This window comes from Oncorhynchus gorbuscha, unplaced genomic scaffold (assembly GCF_021184085.1).
Source record: "Oncorhynchus gorbuscha isolate QuinsamMale2020 ecotype Even-year unplaced genomic scaffold, OgorEven_v1.0 Un_scaffold_141:::fragment_3, whole genome shotgun sequence".
Taxonomy (NCBI): Eukaryota; Metazoa; Chordata; class Actinopteri; order Salmoniformes; family Salmonidae; genus Oncorhynchus; species Oncorhynchus gorbuscha.
Window position 1 is genome coordinate 1168948 of NW_025744684.1, and position 23184 is coordinate 1192131.

General features: G+C 46.6%; 2 protein-coding genes across 6 annotated transcripts in view; both read left to right on the plus strand.

The window, feature by feature from the left end:
* LOC124017055 (DNA repair and recombination protein RAD54B-like) overlaps window positions 1–23184 on the plus strand; it is a 38527-nt gene that overhangs the window by 6783 nt on the left and 8560 nt on the right. For 3 of the 5 annotated variants that reach the window (XM_046332426.1, XM_046332428.1, XM_046332429.1), the window contains 7 exons: window positions 12147–12368; window positions 12563–12862; window positions 12976–13138; window positions 13302–13527; window positions 15260–15346; window positions 15499–15619; window positions 15700–15839. In XM_046332426.1, the coding sequence (XP_046188382.1) occupies window positions 12147–12368; window positions 12563–12862; window positions 12976–13138; window positions 13302–13527; window positions 15260–15346; window positions 15499–15619; window positions 15700–15839 (1259 nt within the window). Of the gene's footprint in view, window positions 1–5075; window positions 5220–12146; window positions 12369–12562; window positions 12863–12975; window positions 13139–13301; window positions 13528–15259; window positions 15347–15498; window positions 15620–15699; window positions 15840–23184 lie in introns of those variants that run through there. The other 2 variants (XM_046332430.1, XM_046332427.1) reach the window with 2 other exon arrangements.
* Window positions 1542–5047, plus strand: LOC124017056 (fibrinogen silencer-binding protein-like). Its single transcript, XM_046332432.1, has 2 exons — window positions 1542–2498; window positions 4495–5047. The coding sequence occupies exons 1-2, from the start codon at window positions 2083–2085 to the stop codon at window positions 5042–5044; spliced, it is 966 nt and encodes a 321-aa protein (XP_046188388.1). The 5' UTR covers window positions 1542–2082; the 3' UTR covers window positions 5045–5047.

Here is a 23184-nt window from a genome sequence, read left to right on the forward strand (position 1 = left end):
AAATGTAATATTTCAGTAAAGGAAAGATCTAAATGAGCAAACATTTCTAAAAACCTGTTTTTGCTTTGTCATTATGGGGTATTGTGTGTAGATTGATGAGGAGAAAAAAAAGTGATTTAATCAATTTGACATTAAGGCTGTAACATAACAAAATGTGGAAAAAGTCAAGGGGTCTGAATAATTTCTGAAGGGACTGTACACTTATTTACAATGACGGCTTAGCAAGAGGCAAAAAGGCTAAACTGTCCAGTTTGAGTGTGTTTTGCAGCTTGTTCCAGTCGCTAGCTGCAGCGAACTGAAAAGAGCAGTGACCCAGGGATGTGTGTGCTTTGGGGACCGTTAACAGAATGTGACTGGCAGAACGGGTGCTGTATGTGTATTTGTATTGTTTTATTTAACCTTTATTTAACTAGTCAGTAAAGAACAAATTCATATTTTACAATGATGGCCTACCCCGGACAAACCCTCCCCTAACCCTGATGACACTGGACCAATTTGTGCGCCGCCCTATGGGGTTCTCGATCACGGCTGGTTGTGATACAACACGGGATAGAAACTCACCAACCTATAGATCCTGGGACTGAACCGCTCCCTCTGCAACTTAACCACAAAGCACTACAGAGGTTGGTGGGGAAACCCAGTGCATCACTGGGGCCATGCTCAACAACCATCCAGGACCTCTATATCAGAGGAAGGTCTGAACAATTGCCAAAGACTCCAGCCATCCTAACCATAGACTGTTTACTCTGCTACCGTCTGGCAAACGGTATTGGAGCACCAGCTCTCAGACCCACAGGCTCAGTTAAAAAGCTGTTAATTTTTGTCAGCCTGATTTAGGCTTTAGCCGATACTCGTTGGTGTATTTTAGTTATGACTACATATCAAAGGATTTTTAATTTGCAAACCCTCACGTGTGCCTGGACTTGGAATTTTTTATGCCACTTAACACCTATTTGTGGTTAGAATTTTTCCTTGAAACCAAGATCATGTATATGCTGCTTTAGAAAGGAAATGCAGCAAACTGAAATGGCCTTTCTAAGGTGAGTGACATTTAGTCTATCCATTTAGGACTGGCAGGGATTTATTTGATGCTCTGGCTTGGGCTTCAGGGAAACAAACACACACTGAATGAAGCCTAGCCAACTGTAACAAGCCTATGTTTTAATGACAGCAGGTCCAGCATTATGCAAATGAGCGTGGGTAGTGCAGCGGCAGCGCGAGGCAGATTAGAGCTGTGCCTGGGATCATTGAGCACACGCGCTCTGTCCCCCTCCCTCTCAGAGCAACTAGTGCCTCTGTCTGTCTCTCCTTTCTCCGCTTTTCCTCTCTCTTTAGCTTTTCACTAGTTTCCCCTCATTCTGTTGTTTCCGTCGGCGGATGATTCGTGTGTTTCTCTTTGAGAAGCAGCTCTGATTTTCCTTTGTGTAAAAAAAAAAAAAATCGCGCATTCGCACGGACTCGCGCTGCGCGCACACCTCTCCGGTTAAACCAGCGCCGTTTCTTCTTTTCTAGTTAAACGGAAATAAGAATAAAGCAAATGCATCTTTACAATTTCCATGTAAGCACACACATTCCCCCCATATGTTAGTATTTGGTGTATAGCAGTTAGAACGAGCGCTGGTTTGAGGTTTAGAGAGACCGGGCTGTAAGTAGGTCGGGCTGGGTTTAAGCGGCTTTAGCCTGCGTCAGCCTAAGCTGGGAGGAATTCACCCAAAGCCCTCCGCAGTAGGCGGGGGCCTAAACGAGGCTGGCCTAGTTAAGCCTGATTCTTATTGTTGCCCGTGTGTGTTGTGTAACACAGAGCAGAGAAGACCTCGATGAGAGAGAGTACATGCAGTTAGACAGAGACTGTTTGATTGAGAATCCATGAAGGGGGAGAAAGAAGAGGGACAAGGAAGAGAGTGAGTGAGAGTTAAACCAGTATTAGCCTGAGCCTCATCACAGAACAGAAAGAAAGGGGAGGTAGAGAACCAGACCAAATCTCAAAAGAAGGAGAGGAAAAGAAGCGAGATATTGTGTTGAGTTAGTGCTGGTGTCTAGGCCTGGCTCGGTACATTCTGGTTCCCTGGGCTATGTTCTAAGATGGCGTCTGGGTCCGTCTACATGTCGTCCAGTATGGTGGGTAAGGCTCGCTCCTCCAACTTCACCCTGTCTGAGAAACTGGACCTGCTGAAGCTGGTCCGCCCACACATTCTCATCCTGGAGGAGCACACCAACAAGCATGCTGTCATCGTGGACAAGAACAAGTGCTGGGACACAGTGTCTGAGCAGTACAACGTCCTGGGGGGGGACAGGCCCCCCCGCACTGCCCAGGGCCTACGCACCCTCTACAAGAGGCTGAAGGAGTCGGCCAAACAGGAAGTGATGCAACGGAGACACGCCCAGCCAGAGTACAGAGGAAGTATATCTGAACCAACCAGGAGAGTGATGGAGATGATACCTCACCTTTTCCGTCACGGAGCTATTCACCATGATAAAGACCCAGCGACGATGCACAGGTGACACACACACACACACACACAGTCTGCTCTATACAGCTCTCAGAGAGGGGAGGGGCTGCTCTACTAGGGAGGGGCTGCTCTGTAGAGCTCTACTAGTAACTAGAGGAGAGGGGAGGGGCTGCTCTGCTAGAGAGGGGAGGGGCTGCTCTACTAGAGGAGCTGCACTGTAGAGCTCTACTAGAGAGGGGAGGGGCTGCTCTGTAGAGCTCTACTAATAACTAGAGGAGAGGGGAGGGGCTGCTCTGTAGATCTATACTAGTAACTAGAGGAGAGGGGAGGGGCTGCTGTACTAGAGGAGCTGCTCTGTAGAGCTCTACTAGTAACTATAGGGGAGGGGCTGCTCTACTAGAGGGGAGGGGCTGCTCTCTAGAGCTCTACTAATAACTAGAGGGGAGGGGCTGCTCTGTAGATCTATACTAGTAACTAGAGGGGAGGGGCTGCTCTACTAAAGAGGGGGGCTGCTCTGTAGAGCTATACTAGTAACTAGAGGGGAAGGGCTGCTCTACTAGGGGGAGGGGCTGCTCTGTAGAGCTCTACTAGTAATTGGAGGGGAGGGGCTGCACTACGAGAGAGGGGAGGGGCTGCTCTGTAGAGCTCTAGTAACTAGAGGAGAGGGGAGGGCTGCTCTACTAGAGAGGGGAGGGGCTGCTCTGTAGAGCTCTACTAGTAACTAGAGGGGGTGGGGCTGCTCTACTAGAGAGGAGAGGGGCTGCTCTGTAGAGCTCTACTAGTAACTAGAGGGGGTGGGGCTGCTCTACTAGAGAGGAGAGGGGCTGCTCTGTAGAGCTCTACTAGTAACAAGAGAGGGGAGGGGCTGCTCTGTAGAGCTCTACTAGTAATTGGAGGGGAGGGGCTGCTCTGTAGAGCTCTACTAGTAATTGGATGGGAGGGCTGCTCTGTCGAGCTCTACTAGTAATTAGAGGGGAGGGCTGCTCTGTCGAGCTCTACTAGTAATTAGAGGGGAGGGCTGCTCTGTAGAGCTCTACTAGTAATTAGAGGGGAGGGTAGTGGCTGCTCTGTAGAGCTCTAGTAACTAGAGGAGAGGGAAGGGCTGCTCTACTAGTAACTAGAGGTGGGGGGAGGGGCTGCTCTACTAGAGAGGGGAGGGGCTGCTCTAGAGCTCTATTAGTAATGAGAGGGGCTGCTCTGTAGAGCTCTATTAGTAACGAGAGGGGCTGCTCTGTAGAGCTCTACTAGTAATTAAAGGGGAGGGCTGCTCTGTAGAGCTCTACTAGTAATTAGAGGGGAGGGGAGTGGCTGCTCTGTAGAGCTCTAGTAACTAGAGGAGAGGGAAGGGCTGCTCTACTAGATAGGGGAGGGGCTGCTCTGTAGTGCTCTACTAGTAACTAGAGGGGGAGGGGCTGCTCTAGAGCTCTACTAGTAACGAGAGGGGAGGGGCTGCTCTGTAGAGCTCTACTAGTAATTACAGGGGAGGGGCTGCTCTGTAGAACTCTACTAGGGAGGGGCTGCTCTATAGAACTGAACACAGAGCTAACCTCAATCAGTTTACACACGCACACATACACACTCCTCATGCTCACACTTTTGACCTCAACAGCCTAAATTCGTCAGGACATGGACTGACGAATCTGGTCAATTCACATTTGAAACGTAGGAGAGGTATTAGCACACAGTAGGAGAATGCATTCTTTAGCAAAGTATGAGATGGTCATGAAAAGGGTTTTAAGAAGAATGTTTTTGACCATCCCGAAGACCGGTTGTGTTTCTACACAGCCGGTCTTCTACACCTGCATTGCTTGCTGTTTGGGGTTTTAGGCTGGGTTTCTGTACAGCACTTTGTGACATCGGCTGATGTAAAAAGGGCTTTATAAATCCATTTTATTGATTGAATACTCTCCATACCCCCACCTAGTGTCACTTATACATGTATGGCTGTAGTAATAAAGCTGTATTCTATTCCATATTGTCTCTGTAGGGTGATGTAGAATGATACAGTATTAAAGCTGTATTCTATTCCATATTCTCTCTGCAGGGTGATGTATAAGCATGACTCTCCCATGGAGCAACCTGGCAGCAGCTCCTCCCTCCCAGACTACCCATCAAACCCCGTCACCCACCACCTGGACCAGGATGTGGTCAGGCTGGACCAGGACGTGGACGTGAAGCCTCCGCCAGACCTGACCATCCTCTCCACCCGTGTGGGGGTGGTGCTAGGAGGAGAGGGGGCGGAGGAGGAAGATGAGGACTTGGGCAGTGTCCATGGTTATGATGGCTCCCTCTCTCCCTGCCCATCCTCTGTCGTCCTGCCCCTCTCCACCTCACCCGTTCCACTGCAACGTGACCTTTACCCTCATGACCACTACCCCCGCTGTGACCCTGACAGGCTCCGTCCCCTTCAGCTGGCCATGGAGGAGCATGAGCAGGTCATGACCAATCACAGAAAGATGGGCGTATACCTGGAGGAGAAGAGGGAGGGGCTAAAGAGGAAGCAGGAACTGGAGGAGGAGCTTCTGAGAGCAAAAATCAAAGTAGAGAAACTGAGGGCAGCCAGGCTGAGACGCGGACTACCACTGCCCCTATAACTAACACACCCATGGCCTGACTGGACTGACCATATGGAACTCAGGAGGATGCTCTGAACTTTCTATGTGTGGAAGAGGGGTTTGGCCTGAGAAATCATGTTTGTGTGATGAGCAGTGAGTTCGAGGGAGGATTTAAAGGTCCAATACAGCCTTCTCAATCTCAAATCATTTCTGGGTAAAAATGAATTACATTACTGTTATTGTTTTCTATTAAAATGCTCAAAAAGAGACAAAAATAGATTCTTGGCGAAGTTCAATTTCTCAAGTAAGAATTTTGCTCGGACTGTCTGCGAGTGTTCTGAGTGGGGAGGGGGAAACTGATAACAAACTGTTATTGGCAGAACGGTTTGGAACTCTCTTTCTTACTGGTCTATTAACACATTAACACTGATGTCACCAGGCAGGCCAAAACTCCATCCCGTCAAAACAGGCTGAAATTTCAGCCAATCTTTTCAAATCAAATGTATTTATATAATATAATATATAATATATATATATATGCCATTTAGCCTTTTATCGCGACTTACATCATGCTGATATCTCAAAGTGCTCTACCAACTGAGCTACAGAAACTGATATCTCAAAGTGCTGTACAGAAACCCAGCCTAAAACCCCAAACAGCAAGCAATGCAGGTGTAGCAGCACGGTGGCTAGGAAAAACTCCCTAGAATGGCCAAAACCTAGGAAGAAACCTAGAGAGGAACCAGGCTATGTGGGGTGGCCAGTCCTCTTCTGGCTGTGCTGGGTGGAGATTATAACAGAACATGGCCAAGATGTTCAAATGTTCATAAATGACCAGCATGGTCAAATAATAATAAGGCAGAACAGTTGAAACTGGAGCAGCAGCACGGCCGGGTGGATTAAGGGACAGCAAGGAGTCATCATGTCAGGTAGTACTGAGGCATGGTCCTAGGGCTCAGGTCCTCTGAGAGAATTAAGAGAGAGCACACTTAAATTCACTAAATAGGACAGGAGAAGTACTCCAGATATAACAAACTGACCCTAGCCCCCCGACACATAAACTACTGCAGCATAAATACTGGAGGCTGAGACAGGAGGGGGCAGGAGACACTGTGGCCCCATCCGAGGACACCCCCGGACAGGGCCAAACAGGAAGGATATAACCCCACCCACTTTGCCAAAGCACAGCCCCCACACCACTAGAGGGATATCTTCAACCACCAACTTACCATCCTGAGACAAGGCCGAGTATAGCCCACAAAGATCTCTGCCATGGCACAACGCAGGGGGGGGGGGCGCCAACCCAGACAGGAAGACCACATCAGTGACGCACCCCTCCTAGGGACGGTATGAAAGAGCCCCAGTAAGCCAGTGACCCAGTAAGCCAGTGACTCAGCCCCTGTAATAGGGTTAGAGGCAGAGAATCCCATTGGAAAGAGGGGAACCGGCCAGGCAGAGACAGCAAGGGTGGTTCGTTGCTCCAGAGCCTTTCCGTTCACCTTCACACTCCTGGGCCAGACTACACTCAATCATATGGCCCACTGAAGAGATGAGTCTTCAGTAAAGACTTAAAGGTTGAGACCAAGTTTGCGTCTCTTACATGGGTAGGCAGACCATTCCATAAAAATGGAGCTCTATAGGAGAAAGCCCTGCCTCCAGCTGTTTGCTTAGAAATTCTAGGGACAATTAGGAGGCCTGCGTCTTGTGACCGTAGCGTATGTGTAGGTATGTACGGCAGGACCAAATCGGAAAGATGGTTATGAGCAAGCCCATGTAATGCTTTGTAGGTTAGCAGTAAAACCTTGAAATCAGCCCTTGCCTTGACAGGAAGCCAGTGTAGGGAGGCTAGCACTGCTGTAATATGATCACATTTTTTGGTTCTAGTCAGGATTCTAGCAGCCGTATTTAGCACTAACTGGAGTTTATTTAGTGCTTTATCCGGGTAGCCGGAAAGCAGAGCATTGCAGTAGTCTAACCTAGAAGTGACAAAAGCATGAATGATTTTTTTCTGGACAGAAAGTTTCTGATTTTTGCAATGTTACGTAGATGGAAAAAAGCTGTCCTTGAAATGGTCTTGATATGTTCTTCAAAAGAGAGATCAGGGTCCAGAGTAACGCCGAGGTCCTTTACAGTTTTATTTGAGACGACTGTACAACCATTAAGATTAATTGTCAGATTCAACAGAAGATCTCTTTGTTTCTTGGGACCTAGAACAAGCATCTCTGTTTTGTCCGAGTTTAAAAGTAGAACGTTTGCAGCCATCCACTTCCTTATGTCTGAAACACATGCTTCTAGCGAGGGCAATTTTGGGGCTTCACCATGTTTCATTGAAATGTACAGCTGTGTGTCATCCGCATAGCAGTGAAAGTTAACATTATGTTTTCGAATGACATCCCCAAGAGGTAAAATATATAGTGAAAACAATAGTGGTCCTAAAACGGAACCTTGAGGAACACCGAAATTTACAGTTGATTTGTCAGAGGACAAACCATTCACAGAGACAAACTGATATCTTTCCGACAGATAAGATCTAAACCAGGCCAGAACTTGTCCGTGTAGATCAATTTGGGTTTCCAATCTATCCAAAAGAATGTGGTGATCGATTGTATCAAAAGCAGCACTAAGGTCTAGGAGCACGAGGACAGATGCAGAGCTTCGGTCTGATGCCATTAAAAGGTCATTTACCACCTTCACAAGTGCAGTCTCAGTGCTATGATGGGGTATAAAACCAGACTGGAGCATTTCGTATACATTGTTTATCTTCAGGAAGGCAGTGAGTTGCTGCGCAACAGCCATTCCAAACATTTTTTGAGAGGAATGGAAGATTCGATATAGGCCGATTAGTTTTTTTATATTTTCTGGGTCAAGGTTTGGCTTTTTCAAGAGAGGCTTTATTACTGCCACTTTTAGTGAGTTTGGTACACATCCGGTGGATAGAGAGACGTTTATTATGTTCAACATAGGAGGGTCAAGCACAGGAAGCAGCTCTTTCAGTAGTTTAGTTGGAATAGGATCCAGTATGCAGCTTGAAGGTTTAGAGGCCATGATTATTTTCATCATTGTGTCAAGAGATATAGTACTAAAACACTTGAGTGTCTCTCTTGATCCTAGGTCCTGGCAGAGTTGTGCAGACTCAGGATAACTGAGCTTTGAAGGAATACGCAGATTTAAAGAGGAGTCCGTAATTTGCTTTCTAATAATCATGATCTTTTCCTCAAAGAAATTCATGAATTTATCACTGCTGAAGTGAAAGCCATCCTCTCTTGGGGAATGCTGCTTTTTAGTTAGCTTTGCGACAGTATCAAAAAGGAATTTCGGATTGTTCTTATTTTCCTCAATTAAGTTGGAAAAATAGGACGATCGAGCAGCAGTAAGGGCTCTTCGGTACTGCACGGTACTGTCTTTCTAAGCCAGTCGGAAGATATCCAGTTTGGTGTGGCGCCATTTCCATTCCAATTTTCTGGAAGCTTGCTTCAGAGCTCGGGTATTTTCTGTGTACCAGGGAGCTAGTTTCTTATGAGAAATGTTTTTAGGGACGCAACTGCATCTAGGGTATTGCGCAAGGTTAAAACTTTTCAAACATCTCTTACGCTAAAAAGGCATCACAGTTTTCACCATTTCACAGTATTCCAATCTCATAGTGTGGAAATATACAGTACCAGTCAAAAGTTTGGACACATCTACTAATTCAATTGTACTATTTTCTACATTGTAGAATAATAGTGAAGACATCAAAACTATGAAATAACACATATTGAATCCAAAAAACAACAACACATATTGCGCCAAAAAAGTGTTCAACAAATCAAAATATATTTTATATTCTTTGAAGTAGTTACCCTTTTGTCTTGATGACATTTTTGCACACTCTTGGCATTATCTCAACCAGCTTCATAAGGAATGCTTTTCCAACAGTCTTGAAGGAGATCCCACAAATACTGACCACTTGTTGGCTGCTTTTCCTCCACTCTGAAGTCCAACTCATCCCAAACCATCTCAATTGGGTTGAGGTCGGGTGATAGTGGAGGCCAGGTCAGCTGATGCTGTACCATCTCTCTCCTTGGTCAAATAGCCCTTACACAGCCTGGAGGTGTGTTTTAGGTCATTGTTCTGTTGAAAAACTAATGATAGTACCACTAAGCGCAGATGGGATGGCGTATCGCTGCAGAATGCTGTGGTAACTATGCTGGTTATGGGTATCTCGAATTCTAAATTAATCACAGATAGTGTCATGAGCAAAGCACCATCACGCCTCCTCCATGCTTCACGGTGGAATCCACATGCGGAGATCTACCTACTACTCTGTGTCTCACAAAGACATGGCGGTTGGAACCAAAAATCTCACACTTGGACTCGTCAGACCAAAGGACAAATTTCCACCCATCTAATGTCCATTGCTCATGTTTCTTGGCCCAAAAAAACCATCTTCTTATTGGTGTCCTTTAGTCGTGGTTTCTTTGCAGCAATTCGACCATGAAGGCCTGATTCAAACAGTCTCCTCTGAACAGTTGATATTGAGATGTCTGTTACTTGAACTCTGAAGCATTTATTTGGGCTGCAATTTATGAGACTGGTAACTCTGATGAACTTATCCTCTGCGGCAGAGGTAACTCTGGGTCTTCCTTTCCTGTGGCGGTCCTCATGAGAGCCAGTTTCATCATAGTGCTTGATGGTTTTTGCGACTGCACTTGAAGAAACTTTTAAAAGTTCTTAATGTTTCCTATTGACTGACCTTCATGTCTTAAAGTAATGATGGACTGTTGTTTCTCTTATTTGAGCTGTTCTTGCCATAATATGGACTTGGTCTTTTACCAAATAGGGCTATCTTCTGTATACCAACCCTACCTTGTCACAACACAACTGATTAGCTCAAACTCAATAAGAAGGAAATAAATGTTTTAACAAGGCACACCTGTTAATCGAAATGCTTTCCAGGTGACTACCTCATGAAGCTGGTTGAGAGAATGCCAGGTGTGTGCGAAGCTGTCATCAAGACAAAGGGTGGCTACTTTGAAGAACCTAAAATATATTTTGATTTGTTTAACACTTTTTGTTGGTAACTACATGATTCGGTATGTGTTATTTCATAGTTTGGATACCTTCGCTATTATTCTACAATGTAGAAAATAGTAAAAAGAAAGAAAAACCATTGAATGAGCAGGTGTGTCCAAACTTTTGACTGGTACTGTATATAAAACACAGGAAAATCTAGTTTTGCACTGGGCCTTTTGAACAGTGTATTTGCATAAGGAAGTGTGTGTTTTGAGTGAGGATTTAAACAGTGTGTTTGCATGTGGGACAGTGTGTGTGGTGACTACGGTTGAGTTATGACTCTGGAGCTAAAAACAATACAAATCTCTGCTTTTGTCAGACGAGAGGCGCTAGTATCACTGGTTTCGGGTACTAACGGGTACTATTTTGACTGGTTTCATTTGGTTCAAAACCCTGTGTTGCTTTACCATCCCATTAGGAGGGAAGATGATAGGTAATGAGGAGGGGTTTAGAAGGGGGTGTTGCTGTTACAGTGGTGTGACGTTCAGTGTTTGTTGTTCAGATCTGTGGTTTCTATTAAAATAGTTTTTCTAGTTTGGTTTTGTGCTTTATCATCTTCCTCTTCCCTTCTCCAACCTCCCCTTCTCTATCCCTCTCTCTTCCCTTCTCCAACCTCCCCTTCTCTATCCCTCTCTCTTCCCTTCTCCAACCTCCCCTTCTCTATCCCTCTCTCTTCCCTTCTCCAACCTCCCCTTCTCTATCTCTCTCTTCACTTCTCCAACCTCCCCTTCTCTATCTCTCTCTTCACTTCTCCAACCTCCCCTTCTCTATCCCTCTCTCTTCCCTTCTCCAACCTCCCCTTCTCTATCCCTCTCTCTTCCCTTCTCTAACCTCCCCTTCTCTATCCCTCTCTCTTCCACTTCTCCAACCTCCCCTTCTCTATCCCTCTCTCTTCCCTTCTCCAACCTCCCCTTCTCTATCCCTCTCTCTTCCCTTCTCCAACCTCCCCTTCTCTATCCCTCTCTCTTCCCATCTCCAACCTCCCCTTCTCTATCCCTCTCTCTTCCCTTCTCCAACCTCCCCTTCTCTATCCCTCTCTCTTCCCTTCTCCAACCTCCCCTTCTCTATCCCTCTCTCTTCCCTTCTCCAACCTCCCCTTCTCTATCCCTCTCTCTTCCCTTCTCCAACCTCCCCTTCTCTATCCCTCTCTCTTCCCTTCTCCAACCTCCCCTTCTCTATCCCTCTCTCTTCCCCTCTTCTTTAGCCCCTCACCCCCATATATCTCTCCTCACCTTTCCCCTTCGGTCTGGACTCAATATGAAGTTATCTTCACTGTAAGCCTGCTACCTGTAAGAGTGAATGTTTAATTCAGACCCTGTCTGCAGGTAACTGTTACACTAGTGAAGAAGTGAGGTAAAGCACAGATGCAGTGATGCTTAACAACTACAGTGACTATACAGTCCTAATATGGTAATGCTAGAGGAAACTGGATTAAATGTTTACCTGTATGGCAAGGGAGACCCTCTTTCGAGATAAATATAGTGAAATGGCTTGGACAGCCTTTTGCAGCCCAGGGCTGATGTCTCATCCTGGGCATGGCACTGTAGGAAAGTCTCAGGCTGCAAGTAGGGTGGAGGCCTCAGTGAAGTAGCAACCTCAACTGGTGAACGTGTGAACTGCCACTCAGCAGATCTTGCTTAAAACCTTAGTGAATCATAATTTGACATTTGTGTACACACGCAATTCACACTTTCCTAAATTGTATGTTGCTGCTGTCAATAACATAATTGAAAACAAATGTATTTTAAAGAGCAATTCAAAGCCTTGGTTCAGGGTGTAGTATTTTATTATTAGGAGCCCCATTAGCTACTGCTGAAACAGCAGATACTCTTCCTGGTGTCCACACACAACATGAAACATGACATAATACTGAACATTAATGGACAGAACTACACACATTTAAAATAGGAATTCATGCTTTAGCTCATGTAAAAGACCAATCAGTATCTTGTACTGAAAAAGAGTTGAGCTACTTGTCTCCACTGGTGTTTGTTCCAGTATATTTAGAGTTTGCAGGCTGCTGTTTGTGTGAGCAGTAATGTGTGTGTTAATGCTCTGATTATTAGTGTTGATGTTTTTTGCGTTTCAGATTTCAGATGTTCCTCACAGAGTCCGGCAGGAGGCTGTGGTCCAGTTGGGGTCGGGGCAGGGTCTGGTAGCAGTGCTGGTTCTGACGGGCCGCGGTACTTCAGTGTGATGTGGTGTAAGGCCAGTGGGAGGAAACACAAACGCTGGCAGGGAGACGCTGTCCTGGTGACACGAGGGCGCACCGCCACGCTTAAAGACATGGAGGGCAAGGACATCGGCAAGGGTGAGTGTGTGAACATTTTAGGTTTCCCCAAACACAGATTAAACATAGTCCTTGACTAAAAATCATGCTCAATGGAGAATTCTGATTTGAAAGTGGTTTTAGTCCAGAACTAGGGCTACTCTGTGGCCAGGAGAGCGGCCCTGAGAGGGTTATTTTCCGAGTGCATCGGAGAGTGATTCAGATTGTGTGTGTAGGTAGTGGCTATAAGGTATCAGAGCTGGCATCGCTGGGTGAAGGAGAGACCTTGATGATAGGAGCTAAACAGGTGGAGGTGATGGGACTCATATCAGAGCTGGACTACAATAAGGGCCGCGGTTTCCTTGACGTCCATGTGGAGAAGGAGGAGCCTAAGATATCAGCTCCTCCCCCCTCACGACGCCCAGCTTCCAAACCGTTCTGCCGTCCGACGCTATTGGGCGGAGAGACTGATAGGGGAGTGGCCAAGCCTCAGGAGGAGGGGCCCTGTAAACCACGCCATGACCCTCTAGCACCAGGTAAATACACAGACATACAGTACACTTTCTCTCATCACACACACACATGAAGTTACACATTCTCACACACTTCAAACACACCATACTTATCATCTCTCTAATGGTGTGTGTAGGAGCCATTGTTATGCCCCGGCCCTCAACCAATCACCAGTGGGCGTATAACAAGGCAGGCCTCCCACTGGTGGACGTGGTGGTTGACCCCTACTTGACCGCTCACCTCCGACCCCACCAGCGAGACGGCCTGCTGTTCCTCTACGAGTGTGTCATGGGGATGAGGTAATAGGAGATGTGTGTCTGCTCATGATGAATCCTCTGATCACTCCAAAATTTAATGTTGTGTTCCACAAGGCTCTGTGCTGGGGCTGCTATTTATTTACTTTGATTTGAATATGTGTGTGTGGTGTGTTTTTGTGTGTGGGGTGTGGGTGGTGTGTGTCAGGGCTACATGTAGGTACGGTGCTATCCTGGCAGATGAGATGGGTCTGGGTAAGACCCTCCAGAGCGTGGCTTTGACATGGACGCTGCTAAAGCAGGGCCCATACGGCGGGAAGCCGGTTGCTAAGCTTGTGCTGGTGGTTGCCCCTGGCAGCCTGGTGCAGAACTGGGGGGCGGAGTTTAAGAAGTGGCTTGGCCGTGAGAGGATCAACGTCTACACTGTTAACCAGGTAGGGGTGTGTTTGGTCAGCGTCTACACTGTTAACCAGGTAGGGGTGTGTTTGGTCAGCGTCTACACTGTTAACCAGGTAGGGGTATGTTTGGTCAGCGTCTACACTGTTATCCAGGTAGGGGTGTGTTTGGTCAGCGTCTACACTGTTAACCAGGTAGGGGTATGTTTGGTCAGCGTCTACACTGTTATCCAGGTAGGGGTGTGTTTGGTCAGCATCTACACTGTTAACCAGGTAGGGGTATGTTTGGTCAGCGTCTACACTGTTAACCAGGTAGGGGTGTGTTTGGTCAGCGTCTACACTGTTAACCAGGTAGGGGTTGTTTGATCAGCATCTACACTGTTAACCAGGTAGGGGTTGTTTGATCAGCATCTACACTGTTAACCAGGTAGGGGTGTGTTTGATCAGCATCTACACTGTTAACCAGGTAGGGGTTGTTTGATCAGCATCTACACTGTTAACCAGGTAGGGGTTGTTTGGTCAGCGTCTACACTGTTAACCAGGTAGGGGTTGTTTGATCAGCATCTACACTGTTAACCAGGTAGGGGTTGTTTGGTCAGCGTCTACACTGTTAACCAGGTAGGGGTTGTTTGATCAGCATCTACACTGTTAACCAGGTAGGGGTGTGTTTGGTCAGCGTCTACACTGTTATCCAGGTAGGGGTTGTTTGATCAGCATCTACACTGTTAACCAGGTAGGGGTTGTTTGATCAGCATCTACACTGTTAACCAGGTAGGGGTTGTTTGATCAGCATCTACACTGTTAACCAGGTAGGGGTTGTTTGATCAGCATCTACACTGTTAACCAGGTAGGGGTTGTTTGATCAGCATCTACACTGTTAACCAGGTAGGGGTATGTTTGGTCAGCGTCTACACTGTTAACCAGGTAGGGGTTGTTTGGTCAGCGTCTACACTGTTAACCAGGTAGGGGTTGTTTGGTCAGCGTCTACACTGTTAACCAGGTAGGGGTTGTTTGGTCAGCGTCTACACTGTTAACCAGGTAGGGGTGTGTTTGGTCAGCGTCTACACTGTTAACCAGGTAGGGGTATGTTTGGTCAGCGTCTACACTGTTAACCAGGTAGGGGTGTGTTTGGTCAGCGTCTACACTGTTAACCAGGTAGGGATGTGTTTGGTCAGCGTCTACACTGTTAACCAGGTAGGGGTGTGTTTGGTCAGCGTCTACACTGTTAACCAGGTAGGGGTGTGTTTGATCAGCATCTACACTGTTAACCAGGTAGGGGTATGTTTGGTCAGCGTCTACACTGTTAACCAGGTAGGGGTGTGTTTGGTCAGCGTCTACACTGTTAACCAGGTAGGGGTGTGTTTGGTCAGCGTCTACACTGTTAACCAGGTAGGGGTGTGTTTGGTCAGCGTCTACACTGTTAACCAGGTAGGGGTGTGTTTGGTCAGCGTCTATACTGTTAACCAGGTAGGGGTGTGTTTGGTCAGCGTCTACACTGTTAACCAGGTAGGGGTGTGTTTGGTCAGCGTCTACACTGTTAACCATGTAGGGGTGTGTTTGGTCAGCGTCTACACTGTTAACCAGGTAGGGGTGTGTTTGGTCAGCGTCTACACTGTTAACCAGGTAGGGGTGTGTTTGGTCAGAGTCTACACTGTTAACCAGGTAGGGGTTGTTTGGAGGAGGAGGAAGAGGGGTAGTGTGTTTCCCTGTAGTGCTGTTTCTGATCTATATGGTGATGTGTGTGTGTGTTCTGTGTTGTGTTGGTCATTAGGACCACAGGGTGGAGCTGTTTGCAGCGTCTCCTCTCCACAGTGTATTAGTGATCAGCTATGAGATGCTGCTTCGCTCTCTGGAAGTGGTGAGTTGGTTCACAGCAGCTTATCTAACGGGTGGGAAGTACCACTGTTACAACACTGTTGAATTACACCTCAACTCCTAAATGACACAGATTAGTAGTACGATGGATGATACACGCATGAGACATTATAATGTTGTGTGTGTGTTGTGTAGGTACAGAAGCTGGAGTTTGGGCTGGTGATCTGTGATGAGGGTCACAGGTTGAAGAACAGCAGCATCAAGACTTCCTCTGCCCTCAGCGGTCTCAGCTGTACACGCAGAGTTATTCTGACAGGTACACACACAGCCCTCTGTTTTATTGACCGTTTACTTTCTCCTAGTCTTTTCTCATCTATTGTGTTTGCTGTGCTGTAGGTACTCCTGTCCAGAATGACCTGCAGGAGTTCTATTCCATCATAGAGTTTGTGAACCCGGGAATTCTGGGGTCGTCTGCTGCCTACAGGAAGGTGTACGAGGAGCCAATCCTCCGCTCCCGACAGCCCATCTGCACTGAGGTACTGTCTGCATCTCTATCTCTGTCTCTATACCTCTACACTATCTCTCTATTGTACGCTCACAACAGCCCATCTGCACTGAGGTACTGTCTGCATCTCTATCTCTGTCTCTATACTTCTACACTATCTCTCTATTGTACGCTCACAACAGCCCTCCTACACTGAGGTACTGTCCCCATCTCTATCTCTGTCTCTATACCTCTACACTATCTCTCTATTGTACGCTCACAACAGCCCATCTGCACTGAGGTACTGTCTGCATCTCTATCTCTGTCTCTATACCTCTATGCTATCTCTCTATTGTACACTCACAACAGCCCATCTGCACTGAGGTACTGTCTGCATCTCTATCTCTGTCTCTATACCTCTACGCTATCTCTCTATTGTACGCTCCCGACAGCCCATCTACACTGAGGTACTGTCTGCATCTCTATCTCTGTCTCTATACCTCTACGCTATCTCTCTATTGTACGCTCACAACAGCCCTCCTGCACTGAGATACTGTCTGCATCTACACTCTCTGTCTCTATACTTCTACACTATCTCTCTATTGTACGCTCACAACAGCCCTCCTGCACTGAGATACTGTCTGCATCTCTATCTCTGTCTCTATACCTCTATGCCATCTCTCTATTGTACGCTCACAACAGCCCTCCTGCACTGAGATACTGTCTGCATCTACACTCTTTCTCTCTATACCTCTATACTATCTCTCTATTGTACGCTCACAACAGCCCTCCTGCACTTAGGTACTGTCTGCATCCCTATCTCTGTCTCTATACTTCTACGCTATCTCTCTATTGTATGCTCACAACAGCCCTCCTGCACTGAGGTACATTACCCATCTACACTCTGTCTCTATACTTCTACACTATCTCTCTATTGTACGCTCACAACAGCCCTCCTACACTGAGGTACTGTCTGCATCTACACTCTCTGTCTCTATACCTCTACACTATCTCTCTATTGTACGCTCACAACAGCCCTCCTGCACTGAGATACTGTCTGCATCTCTATCTCTGTCTCTATACCTCTACACTATCTCTCTATTGTACGCTCACAACAGCCCTCCTACACTGAGGTACTGTCCCCATCTCTATCTCTGTCTCTATACCATCTCTCTATTGTACGCTCACAACAGCCCTCCTACACTGAGGTACTGTCCCCATCTCTATCTCTGTCTCTATACCTCTATGCTATCTCTCTATTGTATGCTCACAACAGCCCTCCTGCACTGAGATACTGTCTGCATCTACACTCTCTGTCTCTATACTTCTACACTATCTCTCTATTGTACGCTCACAACAGCCCTCCTGCACTGAGGTACTGTCTGCATCTACACTCTCTGTCTCTATACCTCTACACTATCTCTCTATTGTACGCTCACAACAGCCCTCCTACACTGAGGTACTGTCCCCATCTCTATCTCTGTCTCTATACCTCTACACTATCTCTCTATTGTACGCTCACAACAGCCCTCCTACACTGAGGTACTGTCTGCATCTCTATCTCTGTCTCTATACCTCTACACTATCTCTCTATTGTACACTCACAACAGCCCATCTGCACTGAGGTACTGTCTGCATCTCTGTCTCTGTCTCTATACCTCTACACTATCTCTCTATTGTACACTCACAACAGCCCATCTGCACTGAGGTACTGTCTGCATCTCTATCTCTGTCTCTATACCTCTATGCTATCTCTCTATTGTACACTCACAACAGCCCATCTGCACTGAGGTACTGTCTGCATCTCTATCTCTGTCTCTATACCTCTACGCTATCTCTCTATTGTACGCTCCCGACAGCCCATCTACACTGAGGTACTGTCTGCATCTCTATCTCTGTCTCTATACCTCTACGCTATCTCTCTATTGTACGCTCACAACAGCCCTCCTGCACTGAGATACTGTCTGCATCTACACTCTCTGTCTCTATACCTCTACACTATCTCTCTATTGTACGCTCACAACAGCCCTCCTGCACTGAGGTACTGTCTGCATCTCTATCTCTGTCTCTATACTTCTACGCTATCTCTCTATTGTATGCTCACAACAGCCCTCCTGCACTGAGGTACATTACCCATCTACACTCTGTCTCTATACTTCTACACTATCTCTCTATTGTACGCTCACAACAGCCCTCCTACACTGAGGTACTGTCTGCATCTACACTCTCTGTCTCTATACCTCTACACTATCTCTCTATTGTACGCTCACAACAGCCCTCCTGCACTGAGATACTGTCTGCATCTCTATCTCTGTCTCTATACCTCTACACTATCTCTCTATTGTACGCTCACAACAGCCCTCCTACACTGAGGTACTGTCCCCATCTCCATCTCTGTCTCTATACCTCTACACTATCTCTCTATTGTACGCTCACAACAGCCCTCCTACACTGAGGTACTGTCCCCATCTCTATCTCTGTCTCTATACCTCTATGCTATCTCTCTATTGTATGCTCACAACAGCCCTCCTGCACTGAGATACTGTCTGCATCTACACTCTCTGTCTCTATACTTCTACACTATCTCTCTATTGTACGCTCACAACAGCCCTCCTGCACTGAGGTACTGTCTGCATCTACACTCTCTGTCTCTATACTTCTACACTATCTCTCTATTGTACGCTCACAACAGCCCTCCTACACTGAGGTACTGTCCCCATCTCTATCTCTGTCTCTATACCTCTACACTATCTCTCTATTGTACGCTCACAACAGCCCTCCTACACTGAGGTACTGTCCCCATCTCTATCTCTGTCTTTATACCTCTACACTATCTCTCTATTGTACGCTCACAACAGCCCTCCTACACTGAGGTACTGTCTGCATCTCTATCTCTGTCTCTATACCTCTACACTATCTCTCTATTGTACGCTCACAACAGCCCATCTGCACTGAGGTACTGTCTGCATCTACACTCTCTGTCTCTATACCTCTACACTATCTCTCTATTGTACGCTCACAACAGCCCTCCTACACTGAGGTACTGTCTGCATCTCTGTCTCTATACCTCTACACTATCTCTCTATTGTACGCTCACAACAGCCCTCCTACACTGAGGTACTGTCTGCATCTCTATCTCTGTCTCTATACCTCTACACTATCTCTCTATTGTACGCTCACAACAGCCCTCCTGCACTGAGGTACTGTCTGCATCTACACTCTCTGTCTCTATACTTCTACACTATCTCTCTATTGTACGCTCACAACAGCCCTCCTACACTGAGGTACTGTCCCCATCTCTATCTCTGTCTCTATACCTCTACACTATCTCTCTATTGTACGCTCACAACAGCCCATCTGCACTGAGGTACTGTCTGCATCTCTATCTCTGTCTCTATACCTCTATGCTATCTCTCTATTGTACACTCACAACAGCCCATCTGCACTGAGGTACTGTCTGCATCTCTATCTCTGTCTCTATACCTCTACGCTATCTCTCTATTGTACGCTCCCGACAGCCCATCTACACTGAGGTACTGTCTGCATCTCTATCTCTGTCTCTATACCTCTACGCTATCTCTCTATTGTACGCTCACAACAGCCCTCCTGCACTGAGATACTGTCTGCATCTACACTCTCTGTCTCTATACTTCTACACTATCTCTCTATTGTACGCTCACAACAGCCCTCCTGCACTGAGATACTGTCTGCATCTCTATCTCTGTCTCTATACCTCTATGCCATCTCTCTATTGTACGCTCACAACAGCCCTCCTGCACTGAGATACTGTCTGCATCTACACTCTTTCTCTCTATACCTCTATACTATCTCTCTATTGTACGCTCACAACAGCCCTCCTGCACTTAGGTACTGTCTGCATCCCTATCTCTGTCTCTATACTTCTACGCTATCTCTCTATTGTATGCTCACAACAGCCCTCCTGCACTGAGGTACATTACCCATCTACACTCTGTCTCTATACTTCTACACTATCTCTCTATTGTACGCTCACAACAGCCCTCCTACACTGAGGTACTGTCTGCATCTACACTCTCTGTCTCTATACCTCTACACTATCTCTCTATTGTACGCTCACAACAGCCCTCCTGCACTGAGGTACTGTCTGCATCTACACTCTCTGTCTCTATACCTCTACACTATCTCTCTATTGTACGCTCACAACAGCCCTCCTGCACTGAGATACTGTCTGCATCTCTATCTCTGTCTCTATACCTCTACACTATCTCTCTATTGTACGCTCACAACAGCCCTCCTACACTGAGGTACTGTCCCCATCTCTATCTCTGTCTCTATACCATCTCTCTATTGTACGCTCACAACAGCCCTCCTACACTGAGGTACTGTCCCCATCTCTATCTCTGTCTCTATACCTCTATGCTATCTCTCTATTGTATGCTCACAACAGCCCTCCTGCACTGAGATACTGTCTGCATCTACACTCTCTGTCTCTATACTTCTACACTATCTCTCTATTGTACGCTCACAACAGCCCTCCTGCACTGAGGTACTGTCTGCATCTACACTCTCTGTCTCTATACCTCTACACTATCTCTCTATTGTACGCTCACAACAGCCCTCCTACACTGAGGTACTGTCCCCATCTCTATCTCTGTCTCTATACCTCTACACTATCTCTCTATTGTACGCTCACAACAGCCCTCCTACACTGAGGTACTGTCTGCATCTCTATCTCTGTCTCTATACCTCTACACTATCTCTCTATTGTACACTCACAACAGCCCATCTGCACTGAGGTACTGTCTGCATCTCTGTCTCTGTCTCTATACCTCTACACTATCTCTCTATTGTACACTCACAACAGCCCATCTGCACTGAGGTACTGTCTGCATCTCTATCTCTGTCTCTATACCTCTATGCTATCTCTCTATTGTACACTCACAACAGCCCATCTGCACTGAGGTACTGTCTGCATCTCTATCTCTGTCTCTATACCTCTACGCTATCTCTCTATTGTACGCTCCCGACAGCCCATCTACACTGAGGTACTGTCTGCATCTCTATCTCTGTCTCTATACCTCTACGCTATCTCTCTATTGTACGCTCACAACAGCCCTCCTGCACTGAGATACTGTCTGCATCTACACTCTCTGTCTCTATACTTCTACACTATCTCTCTATTGTACGCTCACAACAGCCCTCCTGCACTGAGATACTGTCTGCATCTCTATCTCTGTCTCTATACCTCTATGCCATCTCTCTATTGTACGCTCACAACAGCCCTCCTGCACTGAGATACTGTCTGCATCTACACTCTTTCTCTCTATACCTCTATACTATCTCTCTATTGTACGCTCACAACAGCCCTCCTGCACTTAGGTACTGTCTGCATCCCTATCTCTGTCTCTATACTTCTACGCTATCTCTCTATTGTATGCTCACAACAGCCCTCCTGCACTGAGGTACATTACCCATCTACACTCTGTCTCTATACTTCTACACTATCTCTCTATTGTACGCTCACAACAGCCCTCCTACACTGAGGTACTGTCTGCATCTACACTCTCTGTCTCTATACCTCTACACTATCTCTCTATTGTACGCTCACAACAGCCCTCCTGCACTGAGGTACTGTCTGCATCTACACTCTCTGTCTCTATACCTCTACACTATCTCTCTATTGTACGCTCACAACAGCCCTCCTGCACTGAGATACTGTCTGCATCTCTATCTCTGTCTCTATACCTCTACACTATCTCTCTATTGTACGCTCACAACAGCCCTCCTACACTGAGGTACTGTCCCCATCTCTATCTCTGTCTCTATACCATCTCTCTATTGTACGCTCACAACAGCCCTCCTACACTGAGGTACTGTCCCCATCTCTATCTCTGTCTCTATACCTCTATGCTATCTCTCTATTGTATGCTCACAACAGCCCTCCTGCACTGAGATACTGTCTGCATCTACACTCTCTGTCTCTATACTTCTACACTATCTCTCTATTGTACGCTCACAACAGCCCTCCTGCACTGAGGTACTGTCTGCATCTACACTCTCTGTCTCTATACCTCTACACTATCTCTCTATTGTACGCTCACAACAGCCCTCCTACACTGAGGTACTGTCCCCATCTCCATCTCTGTCTCTATACCTCTACACTATCTCTCTATTGTACGCTCACAACAGCCCTCCTACACTGAGGTACTGTCTGCATCTCTATCTCTGTCTCTATACCTCTACACTATCTCTCTATTGTACACTCACAACAGCCCATCTGCACTGAGGTACTGTCTGCATCTCTGTCTCTGTCTCTATACTTCTACACTATCTCTCTATTGTACGCTCACAACAGCCCTCCTGCACTGAGGTACTGTCTGCATCTACACTCTCTGTCTCTATACTTCTACACTATCTCTCTATTGTACGCTCACAACAGCCCTCCTACACTGAGGTACTGTCCCCATCTCTATCTCTGTCTCTATACCTCTACACTATCTCTCTATTGTACGCTCACAACAGCCCTCCTACACTGAGGTACTGTCCCCATCTCTATCTCTGTCTTTATACCTCTACACTATCTCTCTATTGTACGCTCACAACAGCCCTCCTACACTGAGGTACTGTCTGCATCTCTATCTCTGTCTCTATACCTCTACACTATCTCTCTATTGTACGCTCACAACAGCCCATCTGCACTGAGGTACTGTCTGCATCTACACTCTCTGTCTCTATACCTCTACACTATCTCTCTATTGTACGCTCACAACAGCCCTCCTACACTGAGGTACTGTCTGCATCTCTATCTCTGTCTCTATACCTCTACACTATCTCTCTATTGTACGCTCACAACAGCCCTCCTACACTGAGGTACTGTCTGCATCTCTATCTCTGTCTCTATACCTCTACACTATCTCTCTATTGTACGCTCACAACAGCCCATCTGCACTGAGGTACTGTCTGCATCTACACTCTCTGTCTCTATACCTCTACACTATCTCTCTATTGTACGCTCACAACAGCCCTCCTACACTGAGGTACTGTCTGCATCTCTATCTCTGTCTCTATACCTCTACACTATCTCTCTATTGTACGCTCACAACAGCCCTCCTGCACTGAGGTACTGTCTGCATCTACACTCTCTGTCTCTATACTTCTACACTATCTCTCTATTGTACGCTCACAACAGCCCTCCTACACTGAGGTACTGTCCCCATCTCTATCTCTGTCTCTATACCTCTACACTATCTCTCTATTGTACGCTCACAACAGCCCATCTGCACTGAGGTACTGTCTGCATCTCTATCTCTGTCTCTATACCTCTATGCTATCTCTCTATTGTACACTCACAACAGCCCATCTGCACTGAGGTACTGTCTGCATCTCTATCTCTGTCTCTATACCTCTACGCTATCTCT

Coding starts and splice junctions, on each gene's coding strand:
- LOC124017056 (XM_046332432.1), top strand. CDS start 2,083: ATGGCGTCTGGGTCCGTCTACATGTCGTCCAGTATGGTGGGTAAGGCT. Junction 2,499..4,494: donor GACCCAGCGACGATGCACAG/GTGACACACACA, acceptor TTCTCTCTGCAG/GGTGATGTATAAGCATGACT.